The sequence below is a fragment of the Mirounga angustirostris genome, unplaced genomic scaffold, assembly GCF_029215605.1.
Source record: "Mirounga angustirostris isolate CCGP_5_RB_7025 unplaced genomic scaffold, mMirAng1.0.hap1 SCAF_4, whole genome shotgun sequence".
NCBI lineage: Eukaryota > Metazoa > Chordata > Mammalia > Carnivora > Phocidae > Mirounga > Mirounga angustirostris.
In genome coordinates this window covers 173,257,744-173,279,592 of record NW_026991712.1, presented here as the reverse complement: position 1 = coordinate 173,279,592, position 21,849 = coordinate 173,257,744, and the positions used below count along the sequence as shown (strand labels likewise).

Below are 21,849 nucleotides of genomic sequence, written 5' to 3'. Positions count from 1 at the left end.
TCACCAAATGGGTGAGTGAAGGTGGTGATGGGCTTGGAGGGACCTGGAAGAGTTAAAAGGATATAGCTCTTGGAGCTCATGGAGCAGACTGTCTAAGGTGGTCAGGGCTAAGGATCCTCTGCCTAAACATAGGCATGCCTGTTGGTTTTCTTAGCAAGGTCTGAAGTTACTTCATCTTCAGGCCTTCTGTATGCTGCAGAATTGTAAGGGCTAAGTACCTGAGTCACACGTTACTGACGAGAGTTTGCCAGCTGCCTTCTAAGAGACAGATCTGGAGTTGCAGTTTCAGAAACGTAACGTCTCTAGCGCAAGTGCTGCATGTCTGTCTGTTGGTCATCAGATTTCAGAGTGCCCCGAATAATGTGGGGCCTGATAAAGAAGTTCTTGAGAGAAGTCTGTACGAGAACCCTGGACTGTTCTTCCTGTTTCTCCAGCCCCAATACTGTTGGCACTAGTGGCAGGGGAAGCTGCCGGCATCATGGAAAACATAAGTGATGATGTGATTGTCGGCCGATGCCTGGCCATCCTCAAAGGGATTTTTGGCAGCAGTGCGGTGCCCCAGGTAAGTAAGTGGGAGGGGCAGGTGGGGGTCAAGGTTCACCCTAGGGCAGGGTTTGACACAGTCGCGTTACATTGGGCAGCACAGCTTCAGCCAGAATTAAGAGGTGTGCTGGGTTTCCATGAAAGCCAGTGTTTGGAGTCTGTGTGTAAGTGTGGGATTCAGGAAAGGCCCCCCCCGCCCAGCACACAGGCTGGGGGATTGAGAAGGCTATTTGCTGCATATCCCTGCTGGTCTCATCCATCGTATCTGCGTTGCAGAGTCCTCCCACTCCTGCCTTTTAGACAAAGTGGTCAGACTCCCTCATAGAAGAATCACTTGGTACTTTGTTCTTTAGGCCCACTGAAAGAAACCCCGTAGATCCTTATGATTCCTTTGAAAGAAGGTATATTAATGCTTCATGTGAATTAATGAGAGAATAAAGGTTAAGTCCTGCGTGGATCTATAGATTTCCTAGGCAGGGCAATGTGGAAGCTTCCCTGGAAGCCATTTGTTGTGTGTTTTAAAGCAGAAGCATTCATCACTTGACTAACTCATGTCTCTTGCCTCTTTACTGCTCTGTTGTATCCCCACCCACCACAGCTTTTCTACCTTTCAGAGGACTGGTTTGTCCTCTGCCCTATAGTAACTTCTGCTCATGCTTTTTCCTTTAGCCCAAGGAGACTGTGGTATCTCGCTGGCGTGCTGATCCCTGGGCCCGGGGCTCCTATTCATATGTAGCTGCAGGATCATCTGGAAATGACTATGATTTAATGGCTCAGCCAATCACTCCTGGCCCCTCAATTCCAGGTGCTCCACAGGTGAGAAACTGGCAAACTACCTGGGCTTATTTGGGAAAAGGCCATATCCCAGGCTTTCGGGGTAAACACCACGCCACAGTTTTGGGTTTGTTTTGTTTTGTTTTGTTTGCCGGGGGCTGGTGGTTAGATTTTAGTTGTTCTGTCCTTGGACCCTTCCAGATAACCAAGAGCAGAGTAAAAGGGAGGAACAGTATTATTTGTATCTGATTTCTCGGATTCTGGTTCTGTAAATCTAGGCAGTCCATATTCAGAATGGTAAACCAACTACTTTTTCCTTATTCAAACTTTTTCCCCTAAAAAACGAAAAACATTTTTAGTTGCACCCCATTTTGTAATGGTTCATGGGATGTCAGTCACTAGGGGTCTCCAGGACATGCCCGTCCTTATCTAGATGATGCCAGACCCTCCTCCAGAGCTTAGGACCCTGTGAACCGGCTCTGGAGCTGAGAAGCAAAGGTGTTCCTAAGTAAGAACAAATGCTGGATTCTTTGTGGTACAGAGTAGTCAGGAACCCCTCTGCCCCAGGAGGTACTATAGGAGGTAAAGGAAGCCCTAGAACCAGTTATCCCCCAGCATTCAATGATAAATAAGAACAGATGCAGTTATGCATCACCCTAGGACTAAGGCTGGCTTGGCTGAGTTTTATTGTCGCATTTCTACTTTGGTCATTTCTGGGAGAATGCCCACTGATGAGGGAGATCCTTTTTGGTAGAATGATGGTCTGTGATCAGCAGGGCAGCCTTCAAAGGCCAATAAGAATTTGGCAGTTCAGACACAACAAAAATAAAAGTTACTATGTGCAACCTGCTGATTCTTCTCTCAATTTTTTCCCCCTGAAATAGCCAATTCCACGACTCTTCTTTGCTGGAGAACATACAATCCGTAACTACCCAGCCACTGTCCATGGCGCTCTGCTGAGTGGGCTGCGAGAAGCAGGAAGGATTGCAGACCAGTTCCTGGGGGCCATGTACACCCTGCCTCGCCAGGCCACACCAGGCGTCCCTGCACAGCAGTCCCCAAGCATGTGAGACTGATGGGCTCTGAGGGAAGCAATGTGCAAGTCTTTTGCTGTGTAAGCAGAGCTTTTATAGCAATACTGGATTTCACTGAGAAACTCACTCTGGCATCTGGGCTCCAATCAGCTGTTGGAACTCATGCTGCCAGGTGTGGCCTCCTTTGAGGGACTTAGCGCTAGAGAGGCAGTTGTCCGTTAGTGCGGAAGTCGGTGTTCTTCCTAAAGACTGAGGTAAGCAAGCCTCGTGAGAGGACATCTTAGTCTCTTGGTGTGTGGTTTTTTATATTTTAAAAATAAAGCTTCATATAAAATTCTTTTTTGTTGTTTCCCCTTTAGATTTATATTAACAGGTTGCTGTGCCTTTGGAAATGCCAGTTTTATCCATGTTTAAATAAGGATGATGTTTATATAAAGGCAAAAAGCGGTTTGGTCTGAAGATAGGGTTGAGGGGAACTCCACAGAAGCAATGGGCTGCCTGATCGGTGGGACTAGAGCGTTCCCCATTGGGACTGTGGGGTGACTGTATGCCAAGAGGGTGAAGCTACAGGTCAAGCATATGGATATTAGAGGTGACTTGGAATTTTTAAGATAAAACAAGGCAGAGTTTGGGTGGGTCTCCGGCAGACCATTCAGGCTTTACTCCCCAGGTTCCCTCCATGGGTATGTGCTAACTTTCCACTTTTGTCCAACTCGTGGTATAAAAGTTTTAGGAAGTGTTACATAAGGAGATGCTCAAGGGTTTAGTGACTTAGCTGTTGTTACTTTTTTATTGCTGCTAACAGATTACCGCAGCAGGCTCTTCCTTGCCTTTTTAGCTTCTAGTGGCTGTATTTCTTGGCTCGTGGCCCCTTCCTCCACCTTCAGAGCTCATTACTCCAATCTCTGCTTTTCTTGTTCTGTAGTCCTGTCTCCCTCATACAAGGATACTTGTGATTTCATTTAAGGCCCACCCAGATCATCTCCCCATTTCAAAATCCTTACTCATGTCTGCGAAGTCCCTTTTGCCATATAAGGTAAAAACATTTTTACAAGAAGGGAACAGTAACTGTTCCTTCTCAAGGGCTCCTAACAGACAATGTTACTACAAATGCACGTACATAATCTGTTTGCTTTTACTTGTGTGAGTCAATTCTTCCCTATAATGAGCCTAAATGAGGTTTATTCTTAGTAAGATTTGAGGGACATTAAATCGGTGGGCTAACGATATGATGGAGGTGGAGAGGGCTTTCCCCTAGGCTTCGAGTAACAGCGATGGGGCACATCTGCACACCAGGAGTGAGGGGTATAAAGGTAAGAACAGCATGCGGTGGGAAGCATACGGACTTTGGACTGTGACCTGTATTTGAATCGCAGTTCTGCCATTCACACGGTTACCTCAGGTGGGTGATGCGGTGTTAGGTGGTTTTTCTAAGTAAACGGCATAGGCACATTGAGACCGATCACTTTCCATGTGTGACAACAGACCAGCCTAAAACTAGGAATCCTAGCAGCTGTTTCATTGCTGCATTTAAGTCATGTGGGTGCTAGGCGTGTCCTCTTCCAAGCCCCAGCATGTTTCCAGTCCTTACAGCATCACTAAGTAGTTGGTTCTTTGACATAAGACCCAGTGAGATGCACGAGCTGTCTCAGATGACAACAAAAATATGGCATCAGTGACTCACACACAGCGCACGTGGAAACTAGGGAGCTTTATTGGTTACATATCGTGCTGCAGAGCCGACAGACAGCATTCGAGCCAGAGGATACATGCAGACAGGCAGCTTCCACTACACACATGCACCCAAGGAGCCCCAAGTCACTGCTCGTGGCTTCGCCCTGGTTTCCAGCAACAGGGTCCGGCCTCCTTGGTCCCATGCTTGGAGCAGGACTGTAGAAGCTGCTGCACCTAGACTCCAAGGGGCAGGGGTGAGACCAGAGCACCTGCGTGAACGAGCAGAGGTGGACTGACCGAGACCGAGGCCCCCCAGCAAAGGGGCCTCTGATGCATTAACAGTTTTTTGAGGGCTACTTCCCCAGCCCTCCCAATCTTTAAAATACAAAAAAATAGACTTTATTCTCTTAAAAATACATTCCATTCAGTACATGTTCTGAGCTGTGAAGCAGCAGGAAAATAGGGCCCCTTTCCTATGATCTTGGGTGTGAGGCTTTGAGGAGAACCCTGTGCCCCACCCGGGGTAGTCAAAAGATAATCCCTAAAAGCAGCTCTTCCCAAAGCAGTCTTGTCAGAGTAACAACAAACCCCGCCTCAACAGATACGACTAGGGACCCAGCGGCTGGGTCCCCGTTCCTTTACTGGGAAGGGGTAGCACTTGGCACGAACCCACTACACGTAAAGCACTAAAACTGCCCCAGAATGCCAGGTCCAAGCTCGAGAGAGACCCTCCCCACACCCACTGAGGGGGGAGGATGAGTGTGCTTGCCTGTGATGGAGGCTGGAGTCCTGGGCCCCACTGCAGGTCCCTTCAGCCCGCGTGCTTTCATTGCCAAGTAAAAGAAAACAGCCAGGGCTTCTTTGCCCGCCGCCCCTTGCAGCTCTCTCGGGGTGGGGGGGTGTTGAGTGCCAGAGTGGTGAGGGACCGGCCTCTGGCATTCAGCCCTTGCATACTTGCTCCCCGGGCTCCCGGGGCACCCGTCCACAGCCAGCCACCGGCCAGCGAGCGGGAGCTGGAGCCGCGCTGCAGCGGAGGCTTGTCCTAACAGCAGGTCTGTTGGCTGGGGCGGTGGGGGTAGCTGGTCGACTGGACAGCTGTTTCGTTACCAGGTCTCCCCTTTTTGTGGAAGTTTCCCCCAGGACCCTAACGGTGAGGTCCAGATGGTCACACACACAGACTGCTTTTCGGAAAGGTGCCTTCAAACTTCGGAATTTGCGAGCCAGCCTCGCCAGCCATTTGAAACCCAGAGGAACTGAGCCTCCAGCCTTCATTTGCTATTACAAATGGTATCTTAGGCAATGCTGAGGACATTTAAAAATAAAATCTATTTTGCAGTGGTTCTAGAAAGTATGCCGATGAAGGAAACACAGTATTTATCCTGAAATAATGGTTACAATCGAACCCTATTGCACTCAGAGTTTAAGATCGCAGCCCCCAGCAAGAGGGCACCACCACTGTCCCTCCTCCACAGACCTTTTGGGGAGTGGCAGGTGTCGGTGCTGCTGCAATGTGGAAAGATCCAGACTTTGGCACCAGGAGCTACAGCACCAGAATCCAGGGCTCCAGCGCCCAAAGACATGAATTATTGGCAAAATCTTTGTAGGCATGGCTTGGCACCCTTTTGTTTCCACCAGCAGAGAAGAGCCACAGACTTAGCTTCCTGTAACCTCAGTTGACGACCAGAGGTCTGTTTTCCTTTGGACTCTCAAGGTTGCCAACCAGTGAAGAAGAAGGGCAGGGAGGCTACAGGTGAGAGGTTGCAGCCTTGGGCCAGCTAGTTTCTGGGCAGTGACCCAGGGGAAGCAGCAGGAAGAGATTTTGAAAACAACGTCTTAAACTGAGCCTCTGAGGCAGCATTGTAAGGAAAGAGGGGCTAGACAGCAATGCCCTTAGACTGGCAACACTCCAGAAAATGGAAGTCGGCGCAAAACTTTCCTGTCCCTGAAAGGATCCAGGGTCGCCAAGTCTGATGGCAGACACGGGCGCCATGAGCCCAGTCGCAAGGCACAGCAACACAAGATGGCCAACTGGTGTCCCGAAAGCCAGGGGACACTGTGTGCCAAGTGGGCAAGGCTGGCGCCAGAAGGGCTACAGAAGCCAGCTGACCTAATCCCTCCTCTCACAGACTAGAAAAACGAGGCCAACCGAGCTTCGCGGGGTTCATCCTCATGATGTTAAAACATGGAAAAAATAAGGTCCAGAAAAGGCAGGGGGTAACCTCTTCCCCGAACCATCTGGATGCTACCTTCCAAAAGCATCAGCCCCCACAGGACAGTATAACCAGAATCCTCGCAGAATGCCAGATTTGGGACCCTTAGAGACCATTTCAGAGAATTCATTTTATAGATAAGGGAACTGAGGCCCCAAGAGGACAGTGACTTGGCCAAAGTCACACAGCAAAGCCATGAAGAAAATTCAGCTTTCCTGACCCCTAGTTACGCTCTCTTTCACTATGAAGGAACAGTGTCTGCACCATTACAAGCCTCTGAAAAGGGATCCCTTCTTTGAACTGAGTGTTCTACGAAAAGCAGTGCCAAGAATATATGGTTCTTTGTAACCGCGCCCCCTCCCACCCCCGTGACTGGTACAAGGAAACTAACCAGTTTTAATTTATGTGGCTTCCTGAAAGGTTTGCTGCATTTTGCATTTGTACAAACCTGGGGCCTCGGTAGGCATTTATTACCTTTCCTCCAGTGAAGTCCTCCTCATGATAGTTCGGAGACACCGAGGGCCCACCTCTGGAGGAACGCGCCAGCTTGGTAAAGTGCCATACCTCCTCCGTGGGGGGAAGGAAGAGGGACAAAGTCCATGCCTTTCACGGAAGTATTGCTCTGTGCAGTGACTGGGGAAATGCTTCTTTCTGCCCATTTTCCCCCTTGCTGGGCACTTGCTAGAAGGCAGAGCACGCTGGGCCAGGCCCAGTTTAGTCCGGGAGAATTCCAAAGGCTGGAAACAATGGAGTCGGCCTGAAGTCTCCAGCCAAGGGAGAGGAGCGGGCAGGCCCAGCAGCATTTTTGGTGCCCAGGAAAGGAGATGCGTGAGGCTTGTGCGCTTCCAGGTGCCTTTGGAAGGTGAGCTGAGAGCCAGGAGCCGGGGGGTGGCGGGAATGACATCAGTCCAGTAGGTGGGTACCCGTGTGCTCTGCCCCAGGAAACCATCATCAGCCAGGGGGCCACGTCAGAGAAGCTTCAGCCTAAAGGTTGGTCCCACAGTCCCGCAGAGGCAGCACAGACCTGCTGCTGCCCAAGTCTGAGGGACGCCCCCAGGTGGCGCGGACGGCTGCTGGGTCTCAGCGGGTACTTAGGCCCCTAGAGCAAACAAGGAGTGAACTGGAAGAAACTAAGCGCTGAAGGGGCGCCCTCTGACCCACCAAGGAGCAGAGAAGGGCTTTCGGCTGCTGTTGTGTGATGAGGATACAAGGGGTTTCTATAGCTTTCCCCATTTGGGGGCCAGAGGGGCCATCTGACCTGGGGACAGGGACAAGGAGAGAGGACTCATGCATCGGGGAAGGCTGGGCCTGGGTGACTTATGTCCAGCTTGTAGTTTCTGATCCCCTCTGGCCAACTGGCAAAATGACCTGAGCCACAGCCTGGTCTGCCGTCTCTCCCAGCCAAGGCCTGGCGTCCAGCCTGGTTAACTGGCCCGGCATCCTTCACAGGGCAGGAAGGCAGGAGAGCGGAGAAGCGGGAGCAGAGGAGATGGCAGACCTCACCCAGCAGGCTCAGTTGTCCTCGGCGCAGGGCCTGGCTGGCCGTAACCGCTCCTCGGCCCGGGCTCGCCCCGGCTCTGACGGCCCTGGCTTCGCAGGCAGCTCACACCGCTCCAGGGAGTTGTGCGGTCGCCTGTGGACACCGAGTGCACAGTCGTCCCCTTCCTCCTGTGCCAGAAAGGGCAGAAGTGAGCTGTGGAGGACAACAGCGAGGGACAAGACACGCTCACTCCCTACCCCAGGGGTCCTCTCCAGCCTGGCAGAGGGAGGTACAGTGTAAACAAGACCAGAGCACAATGGCAGAGATTTGCTTTGGTCTGAGGACAGGCCAATTTAAACGTTCCTTAGAAACTAGGATAGACTACACCCCCAAGCTGCTGGGCTCGTAGGGCAGGACAGGGCCTGGAATGGGGGTACGGGGCCAGTCCCATAAGCAGGTGCCCAGCAGTCCTTGCATTCTGCATGTGCAGGCTGCATGCTTCTTGGGGTGAGCCATTTCCCTGCTTGGGGAGCAAGGAAGTATCCTGAAAAGGAAGCCGGACCAGGCTTTTCCTACTTCCCACTTAAAAACTACCAAAAAGCCAGGTCCCTTCCCTTTCAGGTCCTATACCTATCCCACTTCCTCTCTCTCCTCTCCAAAGCTTCAGGGACCTAAACACCCTCCCCCCCCTTCACTCTTCTACCAGAATTCTGCCTTTTCCATGTTCTCATTGGTCCTTCGAGCAAATGCAGATCAAAGAACACAAGTATGAGTGAGGAAGTCAGGCTGGCAGGATAGAAAGTGCTGGATTCAGAAACAGGAATCTTAGATTCAAATCTTAGCTCTTCCAGTAATTCCCTCGGGTGGCCTTAGGCAAGGCACTTTGTGTCGCTGACCCTCCGTTTCTAGATCTAAAAAATGGGGATAATACCTGCCCGCAGGGCTCTTGGAGAGACTGAGATGGTAGGGAAGTGCTTTGTCAGATGTTGAGTAACCTGTGAGGACTTACAGGACATTTCAAGTTAATGCACCATCACCTGCCTTTTAAAAAGAAGGAAACAATGTCTAAGTCCAAAATGTCCTGCATCCTCGTAGGCTCCGTATCTAAAAGACACTCCCAGAGGCTTCCCCTTCACGCCCCTGACGCTCTGACCTTCAAATGAGGAGGTGGTTATGGATTTATCTATCCTGTAATGAGCCTACTGTACCAGCCCTGCCCTCAGACAGAAGATGCAATGACTCAGACAGCTGTCTGGGGCAAAAGAAGAGTGACACGTGGGCACAAAGCGTATCAGGGAGGCCCAGGCTAAGCCCTCGCTCTCATTCCCCACATGCCAGCAGCCGGCTGAGCCCTGCTGTGGGGACCCTTTCCCGGGCTCTCCTCTCTGGGGTGCTTTAAGGGGACTTCCTTTGGCACTCTGGCAAACCCAGAGAATGGAGGCCAGATCTCTCTTCTTTTCGTGTGGCCTTCATATACAGAAGAGACAAAACCAGGAAAAGGGTTCTGGAAAGTCATGCTGCCCTCTGCCAAAATACCTTCTCTTCAACATCCTTCATTCTTCTTCAAGGCCAAACCCACATGATTTTCAGCAGTTCTCTGGGCAACCCAGTTCTACCCAGTATTTCCCAGCCCCATCATTCTGAGTCACACTGGCCAGAGAAAAGGCAAGTGGAAGGAGGGGAGGGAGAGAGGCAGGGGTGGGGGAGAGGGAGAGCAGGGGGCTCACCGCGCCTGCCGAGTGGTTCCAGGCTGCCGCGGTGGCTGCATCTCCTGCCCGATTCCGACGAGTGAGCACCTCGGACACAGTGAGGCTACTGTGGCTCCTTCTGGAGACAAGCTCAGGGGTGTCCCCTGAATTTCCTGCCCTCTGAGTGCCCTGCTCGCAAAGGTACAACCTGGGCTGTCCGAGGTCTGAACAGTCTGTGGCGGCCCTCTGGGTGTAGGCGTTGGGAGCTTCCATGTTTCTGCCTCCTCGAGCTGGGGGGTCTTCTAAAGAGTTCAAGTCTCGCCGACTCTTCCAGGCGTTCCACAAGGTAACATGCCTGGCGTCTGCAGAGCCCGCTTCTGAAGGGGCACCATGGCTTTTCCACCTGATTGTCTCCGCTGGGGGTGCGTGGCTATTTCTCTCCACGGGCTCTGAGGGCTTGATTATAATGCTACTCCGAGAGACCACTGTTTCTGGCCTGTTCTTCAGGGGCCCATCTCCCATTCTTTCAGCTTCTGGGAGCTGCAGGGCGAGGTCATGTTTGTGAATGGAGAGCTCCAAGGCGGCGCTGACGTGGTTGCTACCTGATGGGAGCTCTGCTGGCCCAAGCTGGATGTTGCTGGTGGACGTGTGCCTCTCCCGCGGGGCATCACCTGGGGCGGACCGAGGGCTGGGGCTGTCGGAGGGGTAGATGGTTATGCTGCTTGTCACCTTGTTTGGCCCTGGTCTGGAGGTGGATTTCTGCTTCTCCGTGGGGGCCTCGGTTCCAGATCCTCCCATGATTTTTTTCACATCCTTATCAATGATGACAGGTTTGATGATGGCCCTGGACCGCAAGGCCTCTCTGGGGCTGAAGGGCCGCTGGCTTGTCGCCCCAGCACCGTTGGCATCTGGGAACTCCACGGCATTGGCGGAAGCTCGGACAGGTTTCACAGATTCATTTTCTGTCCCAACATCTTTATCAGTCTCAAACAGGGAGGTTCTAAGTCCCCCTCGGGATTTGGCTTTTTCCCTAGAGTTGGGTTGGTGTTTGGGCTCTGGCTCCGGAGTGATGGTGGTGTTTACCAACTTGGCAGTCACGAGAGAGGTTACGTCCACGTCGTCATCTGAGTCTGGCTTCTCTCTGCCACTGGATTTGATGACTCGGCACCTCAGGGCCTCGTGCGGACTGCTGTCCTCCATCACAGCAGCTACGGGTTGATCGATGCCTTCTTTATTTGGGGTTGAAAAGCCCTGAAGGATGTTCTCTTGGCTTCTGGAGCTGTAAGGATACTTTGATAAAAGTGGAGGCTTGGAATTTGGGGAACCGGTATCAGCCTCCTGGCCACTGGCAGCCTTTTTGCCCTTGCAGAGCCCTTCTGAGGAAGATCTTCGAGATGAGGCCAGGGACCCAATCCCCTTAGGACTGCCACAGTCTGCAGCCTGATTTAACGGACTTCCACTGCTGGGTACCTGCCCCCTCTTGCCAAAGAGGGCCTCCACGGAGGTGTCAGAAGCCTTGTCAGCTCTACCCAGTATGTCACTGGGAACAGATCCATGGGTGGTATTGTCACTAAATGTTCGTGTTGTCTTCTCCACTTTTCCCTTCAACCCACTCTCGGTACCTGGCTTGGGAGTACCCTTCCAAGCTTTACTGTGCTCCTGAGCAGCTGGTGGGTAGCGGCTGAGCACTGAGGGCTGCTCCCGGGGCCTCCTCCCTTCACTCTGAGAAGAGCCTGATGCATACCGGTCTTCAGCTCTCCGTGTCTCCTGAGTCCCACTGTCTGCAGCCGCCCCTACGCTGGAAGCTTTGGCTGCCCTCCTATTAGTGAAACTAGGAGAGGAGACCTGCCTGTTGCCCAGAGAATAGTTTTCACTGTTGAGCACAAACTCCCTGTTTCGATGCCTCTCCCGCTTATGCTGAGGGGACAGTTCCCGGGGCGTGTGCTTGGACACAGGAGCCTCACTCCCATGGCCTCTGAACTTAGTCCTCTCGTGCCTGCCTTTGCTGGACAGGAAGGCCTCGTCCCCTGCCACCTCCCCATTCTCTAACTCTTTCTGTTTCTTGATTTGTAGCTTTATCTCCTCCAGTTGGCTGGCTAAGAGTTTGTTTTTATTTTGTTCACTTAGGTAATTATCCTGAAGATCATTATTTTTGGCCCTCATTTTCTTAAGTTCTTCTTCCAAAAATTCAAAATGCTTGATTTGTGTCTTAAGTTTCTCAATCTCTTGGTTAAGGTCTTTGACTTTATTGTCTTCCTGATTTCGGTTCTTTTCATTTTCGGATTTGTTTCTTGTCTCGTTCTCTACCTGCTTTAGATAATCCAGAGTGCCCTTCCTTCTTGATTCTTTGCATGGCAGTGTGTTGGAGATCCCGTCCTCAATCCGTAGGTCATTCCTTTCCAGAAGATTAGAAGCATTCCTTGTATAATCTCGGTTCATTTTTTTGTTCTGCTCCAGTTTCTGAGTGAGCTCTTTTATCAGTTTCTCATTTTCTTTCTCCTTTTCATTCAAGTATTTTCTCTCACTTACAAAGCTCAGAGTTAATGATTTCAGCTTTTCTAACTCTGACACTAAACTCTGCTCAGTTTTATCCAGGCGGTCCTCGGAAGATTCCAGTTCTTTCACTTTGACCCTGAGCATTTCCAGCTCAGAGGAGATCTTCTTTGTCAGGTTTCTCTCCTCATTCAGACTCAGACAGAGTTGGGTACAATCATTCTTACTCCTGCCAAAGGCCTCCTCCAGCTTCTCCAGTTCAGCCATTCGTTTCTGAAGCCGCTCAATCTCTGATTTCAGCTCCCGGGTGAGGTTTTCTTCCTCTTCAAGCTTCTCCTTCATCAGCTGACACAGGTCCTCCGCTCTCTTAATCTCCTCATCTTTGCCTTCGATTCTCAGCACTCGCTGGCGCAGCACTTCAATCTCTGCCAGCATGCTGGAGTTGCTGCCTTCTGCCTGAATCACCTTGTCCTGGAGATCCAGGAGCTCATCCTCTGCTTTCTGGAGGTTTTTTGTGGCTTCCTCCAACTCATCGAGACGGCGGCTTAGACTCTGTAACTTAAACCGCAGGTGGCGGCTGGAGGCGGTATCCTTGTAGTTTGTAAATTCAGCCATGACTACTGCCAGCCGGTGTGAGCTCCTAGAGGCATCCAGTTCCACTCGAGGGGATGAGAAATGGTTACCTTTCTCTTGGCATCCACAATCTTCTTTGGCAGCTGGAGACCATTATCAGTCTATAGAAGGAAAGCAGAAAGCATGTCAGGCAGCAGATCTAACATCTGTACTTCAGCTCCCAGTTGTTCTAATTCTTGTGCCTACAACATAGCAGGTGCTCAAATGTGTTGAATGAAATGAATTTTATTTATTTATTTATTTATTTTTAAAGATTTTATTTATTTATTTGACAGAGAGACACACAGCGAGAGAGGGAACACAAGCAGGGGGGTGGGAGTGCTTCCCACGGAGCAGGGAGCCCGATGCGGGGCTCGATCCCAGGACCCTGGGATCATGACCTGAGCTGAAGGCAGATGCCCAATGACTGAGCCACCCAGGCGACCCGAATGAAATGAATTTTAATAATCCTGCAGGAAAACACTGGTGCTTTATACTGAGGTGATTATCTAGTTTCATCCTAATGAAGAATTCTACAGTGGCCACATGGCAAAAATACACAGAGGAATGCCTCATTGGTCATCTTCACCATGTGCCACCTACATAATCTCAGGAGTATCCTTACGTTTCTGCAAATCATTAAGTAAACAGCTTCAGTTCTACTGAGTTGTAAAATGGGTATAATGACCCCTACCATATCTCTCCCCATTACTGTTCTGAGATAATGCAGAGGAAGCTCTTGGCAACAAAGCAGTAAATAATCATAAGATTATTAAGAGCTATGACAGCTTCAGGGAAAGAAACAGATCAGTGAAAAAGAAAATCACCTCACTGGCACTAGGGAGATAATAGGACCTAGGCTCCATGAAGGGAGAAAGAAAGGGTTATACCCCTAGAGAATTTATAATTTTGGGCGTGCCTTCACTTGAGTTCTGAGTTCAAGTTTACACTGCCTTGAGTGGTCTGGTATCAACCTGTCCTCACTGAGAATCTAACCTAAAATGGTCTCAGCCTGGTAAAATCCCTGGGAAACCTACCAGAGGTAAACAAAAAATACTCTGGAGAGATACACTCTCTACCCAGGTCACACAAGAGTCCCACAGATAAAGTCCTGCTGAACCTTGGGTTGACAATTCTAAATTACAAAACACATAAGGAGGGGCGCCTGGGTGGCTCAGTCAGTTAAGCATCTGCCTTCGGCTCAGGTCATGATCCCAGGCCCCTGGGATCAAGCCCCGCATCAGGCTCCCTGCTCAGTGGGGAGCCTGCTTCTCTCTCTCCGTCTGCCTGCCACTCACACTGTCTCTCTCTCAAATAAACAAAATCTTAAAAAATAAAATAAGGACCACTCTTTTACTATGACTGAACAAAGGATACTTATACAAATAAGAACCAAAGTTCGTAAGATAGAGACTGTAAATTAAGCACATTCCAATGTTTAAAGTCGTAAAAGAAGGATAGATGATTAAGTTACTCTTAACAAGTTCTAAACTTGGTTATAATTACTCTGTCCTCTTGCCTCAAACTACAACTTTTTAAGAACACTTGAATTCTGATTTCTTTTTTTTTTTTTTAATTTTATTTATTTATTTGAGAGAGAGAATGAGATAGAGAGCATGAGGGGGGAGGGGCAGAGAGAGAAGCAGACTCCCCGCTGAGCAGGTAGCCCGATGCGGGACTCGATCCCGGGACTCCAGGATCATGACCTGAGCCGAAGGCAGTCGCTTAACCGACTGAGCCACCCAGGCGCCCGAATTCTGATTTCTTTATGACTTACATGTTATTACCCAGCATTTTAGTTGAGATAAGAAAAAGGTGGTATCAACTAAGATCAGAAGATTTTAAAATTAACCAAAAAGAATCACTAGAAATGGAAAGAAAAATGGCAAATTAGATGCAAATGAAGAGAGTCCAGTGGTTGGGAAGAAATATAAGGAGATTACAAAGGGTAGCACAAACTTAAAAAGATTTTGTGAAAGAAAGGCTAATGGGGCACCTGGGTGGCTCAGTCTGTTAAGCACCCGACTCTTGATTTCAGCTCAGGCCTTGATCTCAGATTTATGAGTTTGAGCCCGGCATTGGGCTACATGCTGGGCAATAAGCCTACTTTTAAAAAAAGAAAAAAAGAAAGAAAAGGAAGAAAGAAAAAGAATAAAAAGAAAGAAAGGTTAATAGATGGGGAATAAAACAAAGAGGTCCAAAAATGAGGAAGTTTAACATGTGACCCAAAAGGAAGGAAGAGAGAGAATGAGGGAGAGGTAATATTTGAAGAGCTACTAGTATTTTCAAGAGTTGATGAAAGATAGGGAGCCTTATATTTAGGAAGCAAAGTCCCAACCAAGCAGGGTAAAGTTAAATCTGCACCTAGACACGTAAGTAAGGATACAGCAAAATACCACAAAGAGAAGCAACAAGAAGGAAAAGATATATGTATTCTATGAAGAAGTAACAAATGAACTAGCTTCTCAGCAGAACCCTGTATCAAATAGAAGACAGAAGACATGGTGCTATCTTTAAATTTCTAAGAGAAAACAATCATAACATAGAAGAAAATACCCAGGGAAACTATGAAAAAAGATATAATTAGAAGCCCTTTCAGAACAAAAAAAAAAAGGAAAATAAAAACCTAAGTGTTTATTATTAAAAGACCCTCACTGAAAAAGCTATTTATGGATGTACTTCAGAGTATAGAAACTGGGGCACCTGGGTGGTTCAGTCAGTTAAGTGTCAGACTCTTGATTTTGGCTCAGGTCATGCTCTCAGGGTCGTGGGATCAAGCCCCACTTTGGGTACCATGCTCAATGGGAAGTCTGCTTCTCCCTCTCCCTCTGCCCCTCCCCCTGCTTGTGGACGTGCTCTCTCAAAAAAATAAATCTTAAAAAAAATATATATATAGAAACTGATCACTTAAGGCGGGCATGATATGCAAGAAGGAATGGAAAGCAAAGAGATTTTTTTAAAAAAGATTTTATTTGAGAGAGAACACATGAGAGTGAGCGGGATGGGTGGGGGGCAGAGGGAGAGGGAGAAGCAGACTCCCCACTGAGCAGGGAGTCCAACACAGGGCTGGATCCCAGGACCCTGAGATCATTACCTGAGCCAAAGGCAGAAATTTAACTGACTGAGCCACCAGACACCCCCAGGAAAGCAAAGAAATTAACTCAAACAAGCACTGGTTCAGTTAAACAATAAACAAAAATTAACTGGGGATAGGAGGAGGTAGGGCAGGATAAAACCAAAGTAGAAGTGAACTAAAATGCTGGGTAATAACATGTAAGCCATAAAGAAAGAAATCAGAATTCAAGTGTTCTTAAAAAGTTGTAGTTTGAGGGGAGGACAGAGTAATTTTAACTAAGTTTAGAACTTGTTAAGAGTAACTTTTTTTTTTTTTTAAGATTTTGTTTATTTGAGAGAGAGAGCATGCAAGAGAGCACAAGCAGGGGGAGGAGCAGAGGGAAAGGGAGAAGCAGGCTCCCCGCCAAGCAGGGAGCCCTACGCGGGGCTGGATCCCAGGTCCCTGGGATCATGACCCGAGCCAAAGGCAGACGCTTAAGGACTGCGCCATCCAGGTGCCCCGTTAAGAGTAACTATTAATCATATATCTGATAAGGCATTAGTAAGCAGAATATATATATAAAGAACTCCTACAACTTAACAAAAAACAAGTAACATGATTTTAAAATGGACAAAGAACTTGAACAAACATCGCTCCAAAGATAATATCCAAGTGGCCTACAAGCACATATGAAAAGATACTCAACATTACTAAAATTAGGGAAATGCAAATCAAAATCACAATGGGAGATCACTTCATACCCATCAGCATGGCTGCTATCAAAAAAACAAGTGTTGGTGAGAATATGGAAAAACAAACGCTTGTGTACGGTTGGTGGGAAAATAAAATGGTAAAGCTTCTATGGAAAAGTGTGGCAGCGCCTCAAAAAATGAAAAATCAAATTACCATATGCCAGCAATTTCACTTCTGGGTATAAGTATAAAAAATTTCAAAACGGGATCTTGAAGAGATATTTGCATGCCTTTGTTCATGACAGCAATATTTGCAGTGGCCAAGAAGTGGAAGCAACCCAAGTGTCCCATCAATGGATGAATGGAGACACCAAATGTAGTATATGCTATAGTGAAATTATTAGTCTTAAAAAAGGAGATTCTGACACCTAGTACATCCTGGATGAAGCTTGAGGACACTGTGCTAAGTCAAACAATCCAGTCACAAAAGACAAATACTCTATGATTTCACTCATTTGAGGTACCTAGAATATTCAAATTCATATAAACACAGCAGAATGGTAATTGCCACAGGCTGGGGGAGAGGGGCATGAGGAACTGTTGTTTACTGGGTATGGAATTTCAGTCACACAAGATAAAAAATGTTCCAGAGATTGGTCTGCACAACAATGTGAATATATACTTAACACTACTGAACTATAAATGGTGAATATGATAGATTTTATGTTATGCATTTTTACCATAATAAAAAAATAAAAAATCTTAAGGCAGGAAAGAAGTAAAAAGCATACAGAAGGGTAGGGCAGACTTCCAGTTTCTAGTCCAGCATGTAAGGAAGTCATCACTGTGTCTTAACATATAAAAAGCTGAACAGACTGAAAATTCACAGCTCTTCTTAGATCCATGAGAGAAATGAGGTCACAAAAACCACTTCTCCAAAAATTAGACAAGTGGATGCAGGGAATACTAATTTAACAGAAGAGAAATTCACAAGTATCCCTGGGAACACCCGGCACCAGGGTAGGAAAACCTAAACTGCAATTGACAAAGTGCTGGAGGCTCAGTATGGACAACTCACTTAAGAAGAAGAGGGAGTCTTAATCTTGGGGGGGATGCAGCACATTTTATGAGCTTTACCTCCAGGAGCTGTACAAGATTCTTACAGTGAAGATGAGAGAAAACTCCCTTGTGCATTCAGCAGGGGGAGGGTTAAAGCAAGCATTCTGAAACCAGAGCCTGCAGGAAGGGAAATACCCAACTGCAGCTCCCTCTAGCCATCCTGTACCACCTAAGGGGCGTAGGAGTTTGAGGGGAGAAGGCCATCAATAAAGGCCTACTTAACTCAGTCCTTTTTATCCAGGACATCAAGTCCTGCTTGCATCAAAAAATTATAAGGCATACTAAAAGGCAAAAAACACGGTTTGAAGAAACACAGCAAGCATCAGAACCAGACTCAGACATGGCAGAGATGTTAGAATTACCAAAAATTTAAAACTATGATTAATATGCTAAGTGGAAAAAGTAGACATCATATAAGAACAGAAGTGGAAATTCTAGGAATCAAAATATGTTAGAAATCAAAAACACTGTAACAAATGAAGAATGCCTTTGATTATCTCATTAGTAGACTAACAGAGCTGGGTAAAGGACCTCTGAGCCTGAGGGTATGTCAACAGAAACTTCCAAACCTGAAAAGTAAAGAGAAAAATTACCAAAAAAAAAAAGGAAAGAAAGAAAACAGGACATCCAATAAGTGTAGGAGAACTACAAAATGTATAACATGTAATCGGAATAACAGAAGAAAAAAATCTGAAGCAATAATAACTGAGAATCTCCAAAAATTAGTGTCAGACACCAAGCAGGATAAATGCCAGAAAGAAAAGACAAAAGAAAAACAAAAACCCAACACCTAGGCATATCAAATACACACTGCATAAAATCAAAGACAAAGAAAAAATCTTGAAAGAAGCCAAGGGGGGCGCCTGGGTGGCTCAGTCGTTGGGCGTCTGCCTTCGGCTCAGGTCGTGATCCCAGGGTCCTGGGATCGAGTCCCGCATCGGGCTCCCTGCTCGGCAGGAAGCCTGCTTCTCCCTCTCCCACTCCCCCTGCTTGTGTTCCTGCTCTCGCTATCTCTCTCTCTGTCAAATAAATAAATAAAATCTTTAAAAAAAAAAAAAAAAAGAAAGAAGCCAAGGGAAAAACCACCTTACCTACAGAGAAACAAAGACTAGACAGAATTACATCTGACTTCTCAGAAGTCATGCAAGCCAGAAGAGAGTGGAGTAAAATATTTAAAATGTTGACAGGGGGAAAAAAACACCACCAATCTACAATTCTGTACCCTGCAAACATGAAAAAAGAATATTTTATACCACTTCAAAAATGAAGAAAAAATAAAGACCTCAGACAAATAAAAATTGAGACCTGCTGCCAGTAGACCTGCCTTGCCAGAAATGTTAAAGAGTTCTTCAGTGAGAAGAAAAAGATCAATTAAAAATTCAGATCACATAAAGGGAGAGCATTAAAGTGCAAGTAAAATAGCATTTTTAATTTTTCTTACTTTTTTTAAAGATTTTATTTATTTATTTGACAGAGAGAGAGATAGCGAGAGCAGGAACACAAGCAGGGGGAGTGAGAGAGGGAGAAGCAGGCTCCCCACTGAGCAGGGAGCCTGATGAGGGGCTCAATCCCAGGACCCTGGGATCATGACCTGAGCCGAAAGCAGATGCTTAACCGACTGAGCCACCCAGGTGCCCCTAATTTTTCTTACTCTTAATTGATCTAACAGGTAACAATTTGTGGAAAATAATAGCAACAATGAGGGATGCCTGGATGGCTCAGTCTGTTAAGCGTCTGCCTTCGGCTCAGGTCATAAACCCAGGGTCCTGGGATCAAGCCCCATATGGGGCTCCCTGCTCAGTGTGTTGCCTGCTTCTTCTTCTCCTCCCTCTGCCTGCTGCTCCCCCTGCTTGTGTGCTCTCTTTCTCTCTCTCTCATAAATAAATAAGATCTTTAAAAAAAAGAATAATAGCAGCAATGTATTCAGTGGTTATAGGTTATGTATAAATAAAATGAATGAAAGCAGTGAAAGGGACAAGAGGAAGTAGAAATACTTTATTATAACGTATTTGTACTACTTATAAATGTACACTGCAAACTCAAGGTCAAACACTAAAAAAAACATTTGATATGTTAAGGACAGAAACTGGATCCATAAAAATGCTCAACTAAAGCCACAAAAGGCAGAAAAAAAGACCAAAAGGAACAAAAACGAGACCACATAATCACTTTTTAAACATCAACAGTCTATACCAATTAAAGGAGATTGGTCAGAGTAGAAAAAAAATCAAGACCCAACTATACATTTCCAAAACCCACTTTAAATTTTTCTTAAGATTTTTAAGTAATCTGGGCACCTCATTGGCTCAGTCGTTAGGCATCTGTCTTTGGCTCAGGTCATGATCCCAGGGTCCTGGGATCAAGCCCCGCATCGGGCTCCCTGCTCCGTGGGAAGCCTGCTTCTCCCTCTCCCACTCTCCCTGCTTGTGTTCCCTCTCTTGCTGTGTTTGTGTCAAATAAATAAATAAAATCTTTAAAAAAAAAAAAAAAGATTTTTAAGCAATCTCAACACCTAAGGTGAGGCTCTAACTCACAACCGCAAGATCAACAGTCACACACTCCACCAACTGAGCCACCCAGGTGCCCTAACTTTTAATTTCTTTTAATTCCAGTATAATTAACGTACAGCATTATATTAGTTTCAAGTGTACGATACAGTGATTCAACAATACTATGCATTACTCAGTGCTAATCCACTTAAAAATTTTAATAAAGATACATAATGACTAGGAGCGCCTGGGTGGCTCAGTAGGTTAAGCATCTGACTCTTGATTTAGGCTCAGGTCATGATCTCAGGGTCATGAGATCAAGCCCCATGTCGGGCTCCATGCACAGCAGGGAGTCAGCTTGAGATTCTCTCTCCTCCCTCTGTCTGCCCCCTCTCTAAAATAAACTAATGTCTTAAAAAAAAAAAAGATAATGATTATTGATTGTAATTGATTAATGATTAAAGTAATGATTAAAAGTAAAGGAATGGAGAAAGATCTGCCATGCTAACTAATCAAAAGGAAGCTGGAGTAGCTACATTAATTTCAGACAGATTTTTTTTTTTAATTGTTTATTTGAGATAGAGACAGAGAGGGAACACAAGCAGGGGGAGTAGGAAAGGGAGAAGCAGGCTTCCAGCTGAGCAGGAAGCCGGACGCGGGGCTCGATCCCAGGACGCTGGGATCATGACCTGAACTAAAGGCAGATGCTTAACCACCTGAGCCACCCATGCGCCCCCAGACAGATTTTAGAGCAAGTGAATTTATCCAGGGTAAAGATATAATGATAAAGGAGTCTAAATTTTCCAAGAAGACATAATAATCCTTAATGTATATGCACCTAACAATGGAGTATCAAAATATGCGAGGCATAAACTTACAGAATTGCAAAGAGAAACAGATGAATCCACTACTATAGTTGGAGACTTCAGCACTCCCCTGTCAGAAATGGACAGATCCCACAGGCAGAAAATCAGTAGGGACATAGCTGAAGTCAACAACACCATCAATCAACTGGATATAATAAACATGTATAGACTACTTCATCCAACAATAGCAGAATACACATTCTTAAGTTCACATGGAACATTCACCAAGAGAGACCACATTCTGGGCCATAAAACACAATTAACAACTTAACAGAAATCATATACTGTGTACTCTCAGACCACAATGGAATTAAACTAGAAATCAATACCAGAAAGACAGCTGGAAAATACCCAAATATTTGGAGATTAAACAACACACTTCTAAATAATACATGGGTCAAAGAAGAAATCTTGAGAAATTTTTAAGTATTTTTAACTGAATCAAAATTAAAATACAATTTTATCACGATTTGTGGGGTGTACCAAAAGCAATGTTTAGAGGCATATATAGCACTGAATGCATACATCAAGAAAGAAAAAAGATCTACAAGCAATAAGCTAAGCTTCCATCCTCAGCAATTAGAAAAGAAAAGCAAGTTAAAACCAAAATAAACTGAAGAAAAGAAATAAAATTGAAGCAGTAATCAACTGGTTCTTTGAAAAGATGGACAAAATCAATAAGCCTCTAGCCAGGCTAATGAAGACACAAATTATTAATACCAGCAGTTAAAGAGGGGATAGCACTACAGATCCCAAGGACATTAAAAGGATAATAAAGAGACCTGTACCCCTGAAACAAATAATACATTATATGTTAATTTAAAAAAGGATAATAAAGGATTATGAACTCTATACCCACAAATTTGATAACCTAGATGAAATGGACCGATCTCTTGAAAGATATAATCTGCCAGAATTCACACAAGAAGGAAACAGATCATCGGAATAGGACTATATACATTTAAGAAATGGAATCAATAATTAATAGCCTTCAAAAACAGGAAACACACCAGGCCCAGATGGGTCACTGGTAATTGTAAAATACATTTAAGAAGTGATTATACCAATTATACAATTTTCTACAAACTCTTCCAGAAGTTAGAAGCAGAGAAAATACTCC

The 21,849-nt window shown here is 46.4% G+C and overlaps 2 protein-coding genes across 11 annotated transcripts in view; one reads left to right on the top strand and one right to left on the bottom strand.

Annotated features, from left to right (window-relative positions):
- The window catches only part of KDM1A (lysine demethylase 1A), a 61,218-nt gene extending 58,531 nt beyond the window's left edge, over positions 1–2,687 (top strand). For 2 of the 3 annotated variants that reach the window (XM_045898480.2, XM_045898479.2), the window contains 3 exons: positions 435–562; positions 1,213–1,359; positions 2,202–2,687. In XM_045898480.2, coding sequence (XP_045754436.1) covers positions 435–562; positions 1,213–1,359; positions 2,202–2,387 — 461 coding nt within the window. In that variant the 3' untranslated portion in view covers positions 2,388–2,687. Of the gene's footprint in view, positions 1–340; positions 563–1,212; positions 1,360–2,201 lie in introns of all 3 variants that reach the window. The other variant, XR_010411063.1, reaches the window with a different exon arrangement.
- Positions 1–21,849, bottom strand: part of LUZP1 (leucine zipper protein 1) — a 121,522-nt gene that overhangs the window by 14,921 nt on the left and 84,752 nt on the right. For 5 of the 8 annotated variants that reach the window (XM_045898478.3, XM_064589778.1, XM_045898477.2 and 2 more), the window contains 2 exons: positions 9,443–12,630; positions 4,044–7,903 (listed from right to left, as the gene is read on the bottom strand). In XM_045898478.3, coding sequence (XP_045754434.1) covers positions 7,748–7,903; positions 9,443–12,511 — 3,225 coding nt within the window. In that variant the 5' untranslated portion in view covers positions 12,512–12,630 and the 3' untranslated portion in view covers positions 4,044–7,747. Of the gene's footprint in view, positions 1–4,043; positions 7,904–9,442; positions 12,631–21,849 lie in introns of those variants that run through there. The other 3 variants (XR_006794633.2, XM_064589777.1, XR_010411061.1) reach the window with 3 other exon arrangements.